This window comes from Salvia miltiorrhiza, chromosome 6 (genome assembly GCF_028751815.1).
Source record: "Salvia miltiorrhiza cultivar Shanhuang (shh) chromosome 6, IMPLAD_Smil_shh, whole genome shotgun sequence".
Lineage (NCBI taxonomy): Eukaryota > Viridiplantae > Streptophyta > Magnoliopsida > Lamiales > Lamiaceae > Salvia > Salvia miltiorrhiza.
The window spans coordinates 12,773,324-12,790,327 of record NC_080392.1 but is presented as its reverse complement, the minus strand read 5'-3'; the positions used below and the strand labels follow the sequence as shown (position 1 = coordinate 12,790,327).

The following is a 17,004-nucleotide window of genomic DNA, read 5'->3' as shown; positions in this document are numbered from 1 at the left end:
CATGGTCTTTCAAGCTCCTAATGAAAATAATATTTAGAAGTGAGTTATGATATTTAAAGTATCAGATAGTGATGTTCAAACTATTTGATGCATAAAAGTTAAATTTAGTGTTTCAGGATCCAGACAAGATAATGCTTAAAAGTTTGGCGTTCAAAAGTCAAATATTATGGGAAACATCTATCTATTATTTAATATGATACATATTGGAGCATTTTCCATCACTCTCTCTCCTATGTGGCACTCTCACAATGTAGTATTTACTTCATTCTCATTCTACACAATATGACATTTTTACATTTATTTTCATTCATCCCACATTGAATTTATACCAAACTTCATCAATTCATTACCTAAATAAAAGGCTCAATCTCCATGAGTACATTTGCTCATCTAGCTTTCCCACATTGATATTCTATTAAATTTAATCATGGGAAAATCTAGATAAAGAAATACTTATAATATGTATTTCAAATAAATAGTTTTTCACATTTTTTATAGTTGCAATAGTTTTTCACATTAAACATCATAATTCAAACTCTAAAAAAAATTGTAATTAGATTTCAATATTTACAAACCTAAATAAATAATACTAGATGTTTTAAAAATAAATAGGTTCTTCATTGAATTTGGTCATATAAAGTAAAATAATACTTAAATGTATTTTAAATAAATAAGTTATTCAATTTAATTTCGTCATATAAAATAAAGAAAATGATACTAAGATATATCATTATGGTCATAATAAGTGTAGAATTGATGAAGTTTTGTAAGAATGTGTTGATCTAACACATTCTCATATATGGCATTTATTTCAATTAAATTATTTCATATATATTTTTGCACTAAAAAAAAGGCTTAATCTCCATGCATATATTAGCTTATCATCGTTCCCACGTTGATATTTTATCATTCTTGCATTGATCTTAAATTGAACTTCATCATGAAAAAAACATAAATAAAAGGATACTTTTGATGAGATGCATTTAAAATAAATAGATTCTTCAATTTAATTTGATCATAAAAAATAATTTCAAATAAATTATCTTTAATATCATCACATATATAATAAAAAAAGTGGAATACTCCTATGTTGCATCATCATATTTTTACATTTTTATTTATCCTATATAATTTTCCAAATATTTTAATATTTGGTTTATCCTAATTATCAACCAATTATTAATTTATATTTTGCATCATCATATTTTTGCATTTGAATATTTATTCATTCTTATTTATCTAAATCTTTTCATCCCATATTGATTTTTTTATGTGATTTCACCAAAATTAAACCTATATAAAAGGATGTTCTTACTCTTCAAACCAAATTTTCACATTTAATTGGTGGAATGATTGATCAATTTTATTTGGTTAAATAAAAAATTATTTAATTTTATTTTTAAAAACAAATACTTGTGATTAAATAAATAATTCTTCATTTAAATTTTGTCATAAAATAAGATATTTTGCACATTTTTTTTATTTGTAAAAGTTGGATTACACATTGATTTTTTATGATAATTTACCAATTGAGATACTAAATAAATTTATATGATATAATTTGAATCTCGTATTAATCTTTTTAAGCCTTAGACGGGATGATTATTGAAACTTAGTTATGGTCTTTCAAACTTCAAACAAGATGATACTTACTAGCCAGTTATATTCTTTTAAACTCCAAACGGAAATGATGCTTGAAACTCAATTATGGTATTTTAGATGATGCACATAAGCCTATTATATTTTTTCAAGCTCCAAACAAGATGATGTTTAGAAGTTAGTTATAATCTTATAAGCTTCAGGTTGTATAACCTCACGAGTCAATCATGGTCTTTCAAGCTCCTAATGAAAATAATATTTAGAAGTGAGTTATGATATTTAAAGTATCAGATAGTGATGTTCAAACTATTTGATGCATAAAAGTTAAATTTAGTGTTTCAGGATCCAGACAAGATAATGCTTAAAAGTTTGGCGTTCAAAAGTCAAATATTATTTTTTGAGTTCTTGATGATCCTCTGGTTTTATAGAGTTCAGATGAGATGATGCTTATATGACATATGAATCTTAAATTAACTTTTATCCGTCAATACAGAAAAATCGTACAAAATTTATATAAAAGGGTATTTTTATTATTTTATCAAAAAATTGAACATTCAATTGACGAACCTATTTATTTTAAAAACATATATATTTTTATTGAGGTTTGCAAATATTTAAATCTAATTACAATTTTTTTTAGACTTTTAATTATGAAGTTTAATATAAATTTACTGTAAAAAAGCTATTGCAATGATAAAAAAAATATGAAAAACTATTTATTTGAAATACATATTACAAGTATTTTTTTTATCTAGATTTTTCCTTGATTAAATTTAAAAGAATATCAATGTGGGAAAGATAGATGAGCTAATGTATTCATGGAAATTGAGCCTTTTATTTAGGTTATGAATTGATGAAGTTTTGTATAAACTCAATGTTGGATTGATGAAAACAAATGTAAAAATGTCATATAGTATAGAATTGAGGGTGAAGCAAATAATAAATTGTGAGAGTGCCACGTAGGATATAAAATAGTTATGATAAATAAATATTCGCATATAAATTGACATGAATTAATTTGAATCTCATATCAATTTTTTAAGCATTCGACGAGATGATTCTTAAAACTTAGTTATGGTCTTTCAAACTTCAAACAAGATGATGCTTACTGGCCAGTTTTATTATTTCAAACTTCAAACGAAATGATACTTGAAATGCTGTTATGGTATTTTAAGCATCAAATGAGATGATGCACATAAGTCTGTTATGTTTTTTCAAGCTCCATACAAGATGATGTTTAAAAGTTAGTTATGATCTTATAAGCTTCAAATTGTATAATATCACAAGTCAGTCCTGGTCTTTCAAGCTCCCAATGAAATAATGTTTATGAAGTGAGTTATGATATTTAAAGCATCAGATAGTGATGATGTTCAAACGATTGACGCATAAAAGTCAGATATAGTGTTTCAGGATCCAGACGAAATAATGCTTAAAAGTTTAGCGTTCAAAAGTCAAATATTGTCTTTCGAGTTCTTGATGATCTTCTAATCTTACAGAGTTAAGATGAGATGATGCTTATATGACATATGAGATCTTAAATTAATTTTTATGCGTCAAAATAGAAAAAGTATAAAAAAAATTATATAAACAAATATTTTTATTATTTTAGCAAAAAAACTAAGATTTAATTGACGAATATAATTGAGATTAATATAATGTAAATTTTATTACATCAAATTAAATTAATTAAAAATAATTATATTATGTAAAAATAATATACATAATTTAAAGTCCCGTCGAAATTTCGACGGGTTATACACTAGTTACTTTGTTATACAAAAGTTCAATCAACACTAGAGTAAGAAAGTTAGTAATTAACATAATTCTTATGCCACTCAATGAAAGACAAAGGCATACCTAAAATTGAATGAAAGAAAAATACCAAATTCTTAAGTTGAAATCACATATCTTTTCAAGAAAGAAGGACTTAAATCTTAGGAAATTAAATATGATCAATCCTATACATGTAATGATTATATAAAGTAAAATGAACAATTAGAAAATAATGTAAATTAATACTCCCTCCTATTTTATATACATGTCGTTCTAGTATTTTTAATTAATTTCATATTACTTGTCGTTTTAATTTTATATTCCATAATTAACCTTGTTAAACAAGGAGGCATTAATTAAATTACCTCTCGTTTATGCTTCCCCATAAGAGAAAGTTATCATTAAATGAGGTTAATATGGGTCTAATTTTTTTTTATTAAAAAATGTGCAAATGACTAAAACGACATATATATAAAATAGGAGGTGAGTATCGTGTCGGATGAACTTGGATATAAGTCGAGAGACTTTGTTATTGATCATAACAACAGTAGTGCAATGCGTGCTATGAATAATATTGCGAACGGACGTTGGTCGAATGAAATGAAGATGGACGACTTTCACACCAACATGGTTTTCCTTATGGTTGATTTGTGATGTGTTGTTGCTCTCATTTATTTACGCATTTTGCTTGCTCTTTTCGTTTTATTAACGAGCTCTTTTCGAGTTTCGGACCCTCAGTATGCTCTCTTGTATCTTCAGGGGGTTTTTTTTTCTCTTTTATATAAAACCTTAATTTCATATATCATAGATGAGTATCGTGTCCAATCGTCGTACAAGATAAAAATGTGTAACATTGGTGACGATCTAATTTGAAAGAATCGGATTAATATACTAGTATACATGCACAACATTAGGTAAATGGTCGGCATAACATGAAGGCAGTGTGGAATGATGTACATAGAGTAAATTAAGTAGAAAAGTAAAAAGAAATTATAACGAAAAATAAAAAAGTAGGAGTATTAAGAAGATCAAAGCAAAAGAAAGTTGCACTGGATTTGATGGTTTTGATACAAGAAAAGGGCACATTTATTAATTATTATTAAAACTTTGTATTCAACTGGCAGTCACATGCCTTCTTTCCGCACACGTGCGTTTGACCCACATGTAGCACAAAAATATTTAGTTGGTACAAAAAAGAGTTTATTATGTGTTAAATACAATTTTTTTAATAAAATTGTTAAAATTATTGTATGTGAAGAAAAAGTAAAATGAATGTACAGTATTATGTAAAAATTAGAATAAAGGTATAATTGAAAAAATGTTGTTTCCAAATCACATAAGCAAAAGCCAAATATAACATACATTACTTTACGTACATAACTAAAAATGATCCGAAAAAATATCTAATATTAATCCTCCATGAGATTGGATGGTATTTAGAATTGAGCTCATCTTACTACAATGTGGATTGAACAAATCCATGTCAACGTAAATATTTTCTCATACCATATTAAATTTGAATTAATCCTTTCCTTAAAAAAAAAAAGAAAATAAAAAAGCCTTGTAAGGAGAGAGAAAGGTTGTCTAACTTAATATGGGACAGATCACATGATGATGGCTACAATAGATGGACATGTATAATTAAAATTTTGATTCATTTTATATATTCGTTATATAATTATATTAATCATGCTAATATTTTTATAGATTTGAATCTATCTCATTTAATTTTACAAATGTGATTTACTTTTTGTATGTGTTTGGTATAGGTTAATGTATAAAAGATGAGAATACAAAATAAAGGGCATTTTTTTTGAATGAATATCAAATGTAACGATCGCAAATTTCCACGACACTATTAAAAAAAAAAAAGGAATTACTTGGCAAGCGATGATGAGTTGAATATCTTAAGCTAAAAAAAGATATTTGGAGGATATATATATAGGAGAGATGGAGTCCTGATTTGAGGCCAGAAAGAAATATGGATGGATCTTGTATGATGAGTAGGCTTCTTCTCTTATGTTTTCTTCTCTGCGTTTCACCTAATTACGGTAAATTCTAATTAGTTTTGTCTAATATTGAAGATTATAGTTTGAGTTGTTGCATGAATCATCAAGATTATGTTGTTTTTAGGCTTTGGAAGAAAACTAGTGGATATGTCAGTCTCAGAAAATCACGCCATTGCTACTGCTACTGAGCTGCAGGTACTTACTTACTCTACTCCTTGTAATATTCTGTGTATTTAATTGAAATGTTGCAGGGGAAATCAAGGGCAATGTTCGAGTTGGATTATGAAGGAACTGGGCCAAACGTCAATGGAAGATCTGTACCTTTACCCACTCTTCCTCAGCCTTTTCGCCTGCCTCCACCGTCGCCGCCGCCACCGCCACCGCCACCGCCGCCTTATTGAAAATTGCGTTGTATTCCAAGACCAGATAGAAACAGACTTTGATTTCACGAGTTAGAATAGTTGTCCCTGTTATAATAGTACAAACTTTTCCCACCTTGAATTGAAAATATTCCAATTAATTTCTTTCTTTAATATTGGTTTCGAATAATGATATGTCATCAACTTCCGAGGTTATATGCATTGATCACATGTTTTCATGCCAAATGCAGACTGAATCGATTAAATTCAGTACAAATAAGAGTCATTATGTTTTCTATTTGGCAAAGTATATATAAGTGAAGTTTACAAACTGAAATTGACATTATCTCCTCCATATTTCTTACAAGAGTGATATGATATGTACTTACCGTGAGCATCATTGTCGTTTTTAAGGGTTTAGAATTTACGGTCTATATAAAGAAAATATGTACACCTTAATATGTCAATTATAAATTAATCTTTAAAATTGTCATATGTACTTCATCTATATATAATATATGCAATAACTAATATTCCTTTCCGTTCACTAAAATTTTGCTCAAAAAAATCGTCAATAAGAAAATTATCACTTTCATTATAGTAGTATAATCCACATAACTCTACTCATATATATAAAAGTGTAATAATATGACCCTTACCCCATTAACAATTTTATTCACATTTAATTAAAATTTGTATCGTTCACAATTAGGGTTGTAAATAAATCAAGTCGTTCACGAACTATTCGAAGCTTAACTTCAAAAAAGCTCGCTTAAATTCATTTAGAGAAGTTTGATAAATAAACAAACCAAACTTGAGCTTTGTAGTATTCGACTCGTTAGCTCGTGAACAAATTCGTTAAATGATTCAGCTTGAAAAATTATAAATTATTAGTAGATACAACTTATATTTATCCATTAAAATTAATAATAATTTTATTAAACCTCTAATTAACTCTGGTTGTTATAAGAATTAATTAATATATTTATTATTTTAATGAAATAATTTATTTTTAAAAGAAAATGTCATAGATTTGTATTAGTCTTGATATAAGAGACACGTGGCTCTTATCAAGGTTGTTGACGTGTCTTTCATTAGTAGAAAAAATAGTTAGAACAAAAATTAGTTAATTGCTAAACAGAGCAAAGATAAAAAAGGGGATATCTTGAGGTGTATTTCACATCATTTGAACCATAATCAAAAAGCGTTTATCGAGTTCTTATTCTTCTTTATATCTTCTCACACGCGCACTAGCTAGAGTTCGATCCCCAGTCATCTCCATTGGAGGTTTGGGTTTGAGCCGAAATATGATAACTGTCGCCGCAATGATCGGGTGATCTCGTGACAAGTGGTATTAGCAGTAATCTTCTCCACGCTTGCGCATGCCGCAACATCGCACTCGTCAAACAACAACAATTCACACTCGTCAGACAACAACGATGGAAGCACGAATTGAAAATTTGGAGACTCAAATCACTCAACTCCATCATCAACAAGTTGAGATGAATCAGACGGTGATGATGGAACTTGTTTGCTAGCAATTTGAGGAATTGTGCCGCGAAATGCGCCAAAGAAAGCAAACGACCAGAAAAGAGAGGCCACCAGACTCACCATACAGGTGACTTATCTCCATCGGGTGATACAGGTAATTCTCACTACTATCGGCCTAGGGTTCCTAAATTCGATTTTCCAAAATTTGTTGGTGAAAATCCTCGGAACTGGCTGCACAAATGTTATGGTGAGTTCAATAATTTCACCCTTCGATTATGAGTAAAGTGATTCACCTGCAGTGTGTTGATGGATTGGTGGAAAAAGCGAGAGCAGTTGAAGAAGAGAAAAGAGAGTAGGAGTTGTATTGAAATTTGAGTAATATGTGTTACAATGACCGGTGTTCCTTCTATTTATAATCGCCTAATGCAAGGGTAAAACAGTAATTACACAGCTAATAACGACCCTGTTGGTTAGAGAGAATCTTTCCAGAGTTATTATCGACCAGTGGAGTTGTTGCTCTTTTCCAGCGCTGGAATCCCACTCCTGATTGCACTTGCTCTGCTCAATCCCCAGCGCTGCTCATTTTATCTTTTCTTCAGCACTGTCACGGGTAGTATCTGAATTTTCCTAAAATGGCCCTGATGCTTTTATCCTTCACGTTTTCTTTGAAACGCCTTATTCAGACCCTTCGCTCCGCATTTGTTCTCAGCGTTGGCGGCCCTGGTGCTGTCATATTCGTATTACGCATATTTTACTCCTCATCATGTGATAAATACTTTCTGTTCAATGAGATGTCGGATTCTGATAAAATTTTGACTGCCGCTATGCATATGGATGGGGCCGCCGATCTCTGGTATTTAGAATACATAGAAGGGATTAGCGGTTTGGCCTAATGTGATTTTGTTGCTAATAACACTCACTTTTCCATGGTTTTTAGTGTTCTTATGATGTTAAATTTATAGGAAATTGAGTGTTGGATATTTGTTTTGTGCTTAAACTATTTCATCTTGTGAAATATGATACTTGCTCATACTTTGATGAATTTTACAGAAATATGTAGTCTAAATTTAGACCCGTGGTTTTAATGAAAGTTATAGTTCGTCTCGATATGAGTTCACAGGCGCAAAAGGTTCGTAAATCCGAGTTCGGACGAAAAAAATATGGTCGAAACAAGAAAGTCGCGTGCAATAGTGAATAGTGCCCGACGGGAATTTCTGAATTTTCGGGATTTTGCGGGATTTTGAGATTTTATCTGTATTTTCGAGTTCTACACTGTATTTATCTCCTGTGCCTTTATATAGGTCATTTTCCTGACCTATTAGACACATCTTTTTACCTCTTTTCACCCCTCTTCTTCCTCTTTTCATATTTTTCAGTTTTAGAATTTTATAGCTTTCATAGATTAGATTTCTTTTCCTGCAAGATTGAATAATTCAACATTCAAGCTATTGTTCAGATTTTTTTTCGGATTTTATCAAGTTTATTTATTTTTATTTCTTTTCTTATTTATTATGCTTTTGATTTATTTTCTGATGTCTGGCTAGTTTCTTTATCTGATTCTAGGGTTTGTAAATAGTTAACTGAATTCATGTGATTAATTTGTTAATACCTTTTTGTCTTCCAGTTTATGATTCATAATTACTGGTGCTTGAATTCTTGTGGATTATCTAGCTAATAGTTTGCATGTTTAGCTATTCGGTTTAAGACCTAGCGGAGATAACTGTTTAGCGAATTCAAGAATGTGTAATATGATTTTAACCTTGAGACCTGGCGGAGATAGGTGGATCATAGAGAGCTATTCTTAGGTGCTTTTGGGAGTTAGTAGATTTTCTTGAGACCTGACGAAGATAGATAATTTACTAATCTACGATCGTTGCTGCTCTAGCAAGAGTAATTGATTAATTGTGTGATCTCTCATCATAGCTGGATTAAACTGGTAATTAGGATTAATAGGTTGATTATGTGAATTTGATTAACGAATTTACAACCCTAGGATCAGTCGTTTATCATCTGAATTTTATATTTGATTTTTATTCGCTCTATTTTTATCTTTAATCATTCATTATTATTCTGGTTGCCTGTCTACTGTGAGAGTTTAATTTTAAAGTACTTAGAGTTATTTCGGTTATTAGTCCCTGTGGAGACGATACTCTGCTTGCTGTTTATTACTACAATTACACTGTTTAGTTGCAGTTATTGTTGCTAATAAAAATAATGATCAGTTGCTCTTGTTATGGAGAGATTTTTGAATCTTGAAGAAAGAAATCCGGTAGCTCAGTTTAATAAGCTTAAACAAGATTCTGATGTCATGAGCTATACTATATGTTTGAAGAATTGAAAGCCTTCATGGTCGCAGAGAATAAGGCTTTGACTGAATCTTATTTTGTTCAAAGTTACTTTAGTGGGTTAAAAGAGGAGGTAGGGAAGATGGTTGAGATGTTTAATCCCACCACGTTGAGCAGTGCTATTCAATTAGTGAAGAAACAAGAGTAATTGATTACCTCGTTGGGCAGAGGACCACGAGCTTTTACCAAATCCACACCATCAGTGGGAGATGGTAGCTGGAAAAAAGGGGAAGAAAAAACCTCTGGATCCTTTGTGGGGGGAGGGGGACAAAACTATACTGCTAAGAGTTCCACAAACTCTACATTTGAGAAGTTAACCCCTGAGGAAATCGATATGAGAAGGAAAAGGAATCTATGCTTCAACTGTGACAAGCTTTATCACATAGGCCATAAGTACAAGAAGTTGTTCGTCATAGTGTGTGAGCATGTAGCTGACGAAGAGACTGAGTTAATCTTGCAAAAAGTAGAACCAGCAGAGGATGATTGCCACATTTTAGTACACGCATTAGTGGGACAAATTGCTGCAGATACAATCAAAATTATGGGGAAAAAGTGGAAACATAGCATCACTGTACTGATAGATACGGGAAGCATGCACAGTTTTCTTAACGAACAAACTGCCAAACGAATTGTTTGTGATTTGGAATACACAAATTCTTTGAGTGTTACAGTAGCCGGTGAGGGAAAATTGGAATGCAACATGAGATGCCCAAAGTTCAAGTGGAAAATGGGGGACTGCAAGTTTAGTGCAGCGCTCAAAATACTCAAATTAGGAGGGTGTGATATGGTAGTTGGGGTTGATCTCCTGAGGCAATTGGGGCCTATTACATTCAATTTTGAGGAGCAAAGTATACAATTTAAAAGAGGGACTAGGAGTTTCACACTTCAAGGCATAACATAAGAATCAGTTTGAAAATGATGACATGAAACCAATTCAAGAGAACGATCAGAAAAGGTAAATGAGCTTTGTTTGGGTGATTGTGTATGATCTCAGCAGATACTGTGGTTAAAGACTGCAAACCCCCACCTAAAATTGAACCATTGATAACCAAGTACCTACACATCTTTGACATCCCCACCCAACTACCCCCGCACAGATGACCACCAAATTCTTCTAAATTCCGATACACAACCCCTCAAACAACAACCTTACAGATACCCTTACATCCAACGACTAGAGATCGAAAAATTGGTGCAAGAAATATTGAACTCGGGCATTATATAGCCTAGTGTTAGTCTATGCTCCTCTCCGGTCTTGTTGGTTAAGAAAAATGATGGAACGTGACGTTTCTGTATTAATTACAGGAAACTTAACTCCTTCATTATTAAGGATAACTTCCCCAACCCATTGATAGATGATCTTCTTGATGAATTGGGAGGGGCTGCCATTTTCTCTAAAGTGGATCTGAGAGCAAGATATCACCAAATAAGAATGGACTCGGCAGACATCCACAAGACTGTTTTTGTAACTTCAAGTGGGTTATATGAGTTCAAAGTAATGCCATTTGGCCTTACTAATGCACCAACAACGTTCTAATCCCTTATGAACCACATCTTCAAGCCTCACCTTGGAAAATTCATCCTAATTTTCTTTGACGACATACTTATATACGGCTCAGATTTAACCTCTCATTTACAACACCATGAATCTGCCTTCCAAATCCTTTCTACCCACCAACTTTTTGCTAAAGCTTCTAAGTGTTCATTTGGCCAATCTCAAGTTGAAACTTGGGTCATGTCATATCAAAACAGGGAATGGCAGCTGATCCTGCTAAAATCATCACTGTCAAAAATTGGCCTAAGCCCACAATTGTAAAAACATTTAGAGGATTTCTGGTTTAACTGGATATTACGGAAAATTCATGAGGCATTATGGCTCTTTTTCTAAGCCCTTAACAGATATGACTAAGAAGGCTATGGTGACAATTGACATCACCTGTTCTTGCACTACCCAACTTTGAGCTCCCATTTATACTTGAAACGGATGTCTGCTACAATGGGATTGGAGCTGTATTGATACAAGAATTCCACCCAATTGCCTTTATCAGTAAAGCTTTGGCTCCTAAGAACTTGGGGTTGTCCATATATGAGAAAAAATTCTTAAGATTGTACATGCCATTGAAAAATGGAGGTCATGCTTATTATATAGGCAGTTCATCATAAGAACTGATCATCAAAGTCTAAAGTACCTTCTTGAGTAGAAAATTTCTACCCCCGTGCAGCAAAAATATTTGACTAAGCTACTAGGCTTTGATTACAAGATTGAGTACAAAAAAGGGACAGAGAATAACGTAGCCGATGCATTATCCAGAAAGTTTCAGGAAGAGGGGAAATGTGATGCACTTAAATTACTTCAGCCAGTGTGGATGACAAAAATACAAGAAAGCTATACGTCGGACCCCACAGCTCAAGAAGCTATAACAGAGTGCACAATCACACCCTACAATATGTCTTTGTACTCATTGGTTGATGGGCTTCTGAGGTACAGGGAAAGTTGTATATTGGTGCAGGAGGTATTAGAGGCAAAGTGATACTCCCTCCGTCCCAATAAACTTGTCCCATTTCTTTTGGGCACGGAGATTAAGGAGTGTTGAATTAGTGTTGTAAAGTAAGAGGTCCCACATATTTAACAAAAAGTAAGTAAATCTTAATTATTCTTATGTTTAACTCAAATAAGGTTGACTGACTTTTCATTAAATTAAAAGGGCGGCAGAATTCAAGACGGCAGAATTTGATCCCTTCAAATTTAATAGGCTGGCAGAATTCAAGGCATTACACTTCAAAATTAGAGCAAAAATCTGAAATGAAAAAAGAAGAGGGAAAAGTAGAGCAAAAATCTGAAACTTTTTCATTTAATTCACAGCTTTCAAAATTCCCACCAAAATTCACTGCCAAGTTCTATAAAATCTGCCATTCACTACACAAGGCTATTACACTTCAAAAACTATGAAATTGTGGCAGCCTACTTTTTGCCACAATAAACCATTCAAAAACAGAAAAAATGGGGCGAAAAGATCTATCAACAGGCGATAGAAACTCGATCGTGCAGTTTATTCTTGAAGACAGCCAAGGTGGAAAGCCAAAACGGGGCAGAATTCAGGCTGCTGCTGTCAAGTTCGGCGTTTGCCGTCGGACGGTGACGCGACTATGGACTGCTGCAAAAAAACAACAGAATCAAGGTCAGCATATGCATTCAATCAGTGGCAAAATCAATAAACTACGACGCAAGAGAGTTGAAATAGATCTTCAATTAATTTCAACATTGGAGCTAAGCAAAAGATCAACCATTCGGAGGCTAGCAAGTGGAATAAATTGCAGCAAGAGCACAGTTGGGCGATGGATTAGCAAGGGTTTGATCAGGGCTCATACTAGTGCGATAAAACCCGACTTAACAGCCCCTAACAAGTTGCTACGTCTAAAGTTTTCTCTTGAAGCAATCGAGTATGATAGAATACTCAAGGTGCTTCAATTCAAGAGTATGCACAACACGGTGCATATTGATGAGAAATGGTTTTACATAACCAAAGCAAATCACCGGTTTTATTTGACACCCGGAGAGGCCGAACCACACAGGACTTGCAAGTCAAAGAAGTTCATAACGAAAGTGATGTTCATGTGCGCTGTGTGCAGGCCCTTGATTGCAGAAGATGGGACTGTGCTTTTTGATGGGAAAATAGGCATTTTCCCATTTACAGAATATGTACCAGCCAAGAGAAATAGCAAAAACAGGGAGGCAGGTACTCTGGAGCAAAAGCCCATTCAATCAATCACCAAGGAAGTAATTAAGGACTGCATTATTAATAAGGTAGTACTTTTACATGAAATATGTCATGTTTGTCACTCAACGATGATATGTATTCAATTAACATGTGTTTTAGATAGGATGTTCATTACTTAGGGGCTGAACAGCTGATGTAAATGTATGTTGGCAGATTATTCCTGCCATAAAGGCCAAGTGGCCACAATTTGCAAGTAGGGTGATCTTTATTCAACAAGACAACGCGAAGCCTCACATTAAAGATAGTGATCCAGATTTTAGAAAGGCTGCCAGCTCAGATGGATTTGACATAAAGATTGTTCATCAACCACCCAATTCACCGGATACCAACATTAATGATCTTGGTTGGTTTAGGGCCATTCAAAGACTACAAACTGAATCAGTTTGTACCAACGTAGATACACTAGTGGAGGCAGTGAAGAGTTCATTTGATGAACTATCTCCTACAACACTCAACAAGGTTTTCTTAAGCCTTCAAGGTTGTTTGACTGAAATTCTAAAGGTGAAAGGCCAAAACTGCTACAAAATCCCTCATATGAAGAAAGGATCACTTACTAGGCAGGGAGAACTACCAATCAACTTACAAGTTCCACATGATTTAGTTAAAGAGGCAATTAACTATCTCATGGAGAATGGAATTGTAAGTGGCATGGATCATCTAAGGAATGCACTTGGAATAAGTTCAATTTCCTTAGATGAAATTGAATACCAAATGAATGGCTTAGGTATTCAAGTTTCATGAAAATGATGTAATGAAGGCTGTATTTTGGAAGCATAGGTGGTCATGGAGGCTGCCACATACATTAAAACTTTTTGTAGGCAGTTAAGAGTAAGTTTTTGTAACGATTTGGATGTATGCAGTCAGCCTTTTTAGTGAAATGCATTTTCAGTTTCAGTTTTAACCTTAGACATTGTACATATGGGCACACACCAACAATTGCACTACACATGGGCACACACCAGCATATGTAAGCTTAATTAAAGCAACATATGAGCACACACCATCATATGTACGCATATAGGGCACACACCAACATATGTACGCACATTAGGGGCTGTAAATCGAACATCTCAGTGGCTTCTAGTTCATCATAGAGTTTTTAACTTAAAACAATTCATGAGCATAGTTTCATCATCTCAAACTTGCTAACCATCACCCAACACATATTCCAAGTGCACATATACAGGTTATAGTTCAAAAACAGATGCCACATAGAGCCTATACCAATCAACATATTCAGGAAACAGTTCAAAAACAGAGGCCACACAGAGCCTATACCAATCAACATATACAGGGGATAGTGCAAAAACAGAGGCCACACAGAGCCTATACCAATCAACATATACAGAGAGGCATGTAAAATTGGAGGATCTCACCCAATATTCTGGAAAAGGGAGCATGCCATTCAAGAAGACCAACATTGCAGGAGAGTACGCAGGCTTCCTCACAGGGGCCTCTGGACCACAATAACGAACAACGTCGTCCCAATTTTCCTCACAAACGAGGGAAACATCATCAGGATATGAAATTAAAGTCTCCACAGTAGGAGAGCTCAACATTTGATAATATTTCAAGGGGGCAGGACGCCTAAACAAAGACCACCTGGATTTCGGCGAAGCTAGGGTTTTGACCGGCGAACACACGGCTTCAATCTCCTCCACCATGTCAGACTCTCCTTCTTCCTCCGAAAACGTCGCCGAGAAAGGAAAATACACCTTTGGAGGTGAACCCCAGTTTGAGAAATCCTCCTCCGTATCTGGAATGTACGTGCCGCTCAGGTAACCCTCCCATGGGTTGTTCATCACGGCGGTGGTCGAGATCGGCGGCCGCTCGTCTTAGATCTGTGAAATTTTAGGGGTTTCACAGTAACCAATGAACACCAGAAATTTGGAGCCGACGAACCAAGGGGATACAAAAATTGACTGAAGCGGAGGCGGCGGCGGTCGATTTGGACCGGCGACTTTGGGATTTCCGGGAGAAACGCGAAGAGGCGACCAGTGGAGAGAGAGAGCCCTGTACGTGCCGAATATATGCAATACGTCGCCCAACAATAGCCGACGAGCACCGGCCACCAACAGAGGGGGGAAGTGGTGGCGGCGCCGGTCGAATGGGGCTGACGATTTTAGGATTTTCTGGAGGATGGAAACGAGGCGGCTGATAGAGAGAGAAAGAGAGAGACGAGTGCAGTAGGGAATAAGGAATAGTAGGAAATAAAAGGGATTTAATTAACAAAGTTAATTAAAATGTGTTTAATTAATTTTTAATGAGACCCCTAATTTTTACTAAAAAATGAAATGGGACAAGATTATTGGGACAACCCAAAAAGGAAAGTGGGACAAGTTTATTGGGACGGAGGGAGTATCATTCTTACATTCCTCAAGTTACGGGGGGCATTCGGGTATAAATGCCACTTTTCAGTGGATTGCAGTTATTTTTTGGTGGCCGGGAATGAGGAAAGAAGTGCAGCGGCATGTGTAGCGGTGTCATCAGTGCCAAACTAGCAAACATGAACTCACGAGGTCACCCGGTTACCTGCAGCCACTACCTATTCCAACTCAAGCTTGGCAACACCTTACTATGGATTTCATTAATTGAACGACTTCTTCTCTCTCTAGGTAAGAACTCAATTTGGGTCGTCGTTGACCGCTTCACTAAATATTCTCACTTTATAGCCTTGCATCATCCATATACAGCCTCACACGTTGCACATAAATTCATAGATATCATCTATTAGTTACATGGTTTACCTATCAGCATTGTTTCAGATAGAGACAAAATTTTCACTAGTCTTTTTTGGAAAGAAATGTTCTTTACTCTAGACATAAAACAACACTTGAGCATCGCCTACCACCCCCAAACCGATGGCCAAAGTGAAAAGGTTAATTAATGTCTTGAAACTTATCTTAGGTGTATGTGTAATCACACACCAAAAAAATGGGCACAATGGTTGCCCTTAGCTGAATTTTGGTATAACTCCTCATTTCATACCTCTATCTCACTAACACTATTTGAAGCCTTGTACGGCTATAAGCCTACACTGTTAGCACTTAGCTCTTATCTACAGCCTCAAGTGGTAGGAGTGGAAGCTACATTGATCGAAAAACAGGATATACAGATATACCTCAAACGGTTGCTATAAAAAGCTCTGGATAGGATAACGGCAGCTGCTAATAAGAAGAAAAGTCACAAGGAATTTAAAGTTGTTGATTGGGTATATCTAAAGTTAAAGCCCTACAAACAACACTCACTCTGTTTGCACAAGAATTAGAAGCTCATCCCGTGGTATGCAGGACCTTTTCAAGTCATCAAACGTGTTGGATAAGTTGCCTATGTTCTGGACCTGCCTCCAACCGCTAAAATACACCTGGTATTTCATGTTAGTCTGCTGAAAAAAAAAGTGTTCAACCCTCGGCTCTTGTTACTGCTACACTACCAGAATTTGATGAAGAGGGCAAGACTTTACTACACCCAATCAAAGTGTTGGCCAAACGTATCATCAACCACAACAACAGACCACATGCTCAACTGTTAATCCAGTGGGCTCATTTGCCAGAAGACGAGGCTATGTGGGAAGATTTGCTCATTTTCCTCACTTCCAGGCTTGAGGACAAGCCATGTTTCCAAGGAGGGCATATTGTCATAGATTTGT

At 34.6% G+C, this 17,004-nt stretch overlaps 3 protein-coding genes across 3 annotated transcripts in view; all 3 read left to right on the top strand.

The window, feature by feature from the left end:
- LOC130988768 (cyclic dof factor 2-like) overlaps nt 1-17,004 on the top strand; it is a 52,422-nt gene that overhangs the window by 28,218 nt on the left and 7,200 nt on the right. The window lies entirely within an intron of this gene.
- Nucleotides 5,022-5,914, top strand: LOC130988817 (leucine-rich repeat extensin-like protein 6). The gene is made up of 3 exons (XM_057912783.1): nt 5,022-5,423; nt 5,506-5,576; nt 5,633-5,914. Exons 1-3 carry the CDS (start codon nt 5,354-5,356, stop codon nt 5,780-5,782), a joined length of 291 nt encoding a protein of 96 aa, XP_057768766.1. The 5' UTR covers nt 5,022-5,353; the 3' UTR covers nt 5,783-5,914.
- Nucleotides 12,578-14,096, top strand: LOC130990507 (uncharacterized). Its single transcript, XM_057914736.1, has 2 exons — nt 12,578-13,381; nt 13,509-14,096. Exons 1-2 carry the CDS (start codon nt 12,578-12,580, stop codon nt 14,094-14,096), a joined length of 1,392 nt encoding a protein of 463 aa, XP_057770719.1.

Excerpts from the sequence above, each read along its gene's own strand:
- LOC130988817 (XM_057912783.1), top strand. The coding sequence starts at position 5,354 with ATGGATGGATCTTGTATGATGAGTAGGCTTCTTCTCTTATGTTTTCTT. Across the intron at positions 5,424-5,505 it reads CTGCGTTTCACCTAATTACG|GCTTTGGAAGAAAACTAGTG; the intron begins GTAAATTCTAAT and ends TGTTGTTTTTAG. Across the intron at positions 5,577-5,632 it reads CTACTGCTACTGAGCTGCAG|GGGAAATCAAGGGCAATGTT; the intron begins GTACTTACTTAC and ends GAAATGTTGCAG.
- LOC130990507 (XM_057914736.1), top strand. The coding sequence starts at position 12,578 with ATGGGGCGAAAAGATCTATCAACAGGCGATAGAAACTCGATCGTGCAG. Across the intron at positions 13,382-13,508 it reads AGGACTGCATTATTAATAAG|ATTATTCCTGCCATAAAGGC; the intron begins GTAGTACTTTTA and ends GTATGTTGGCAG.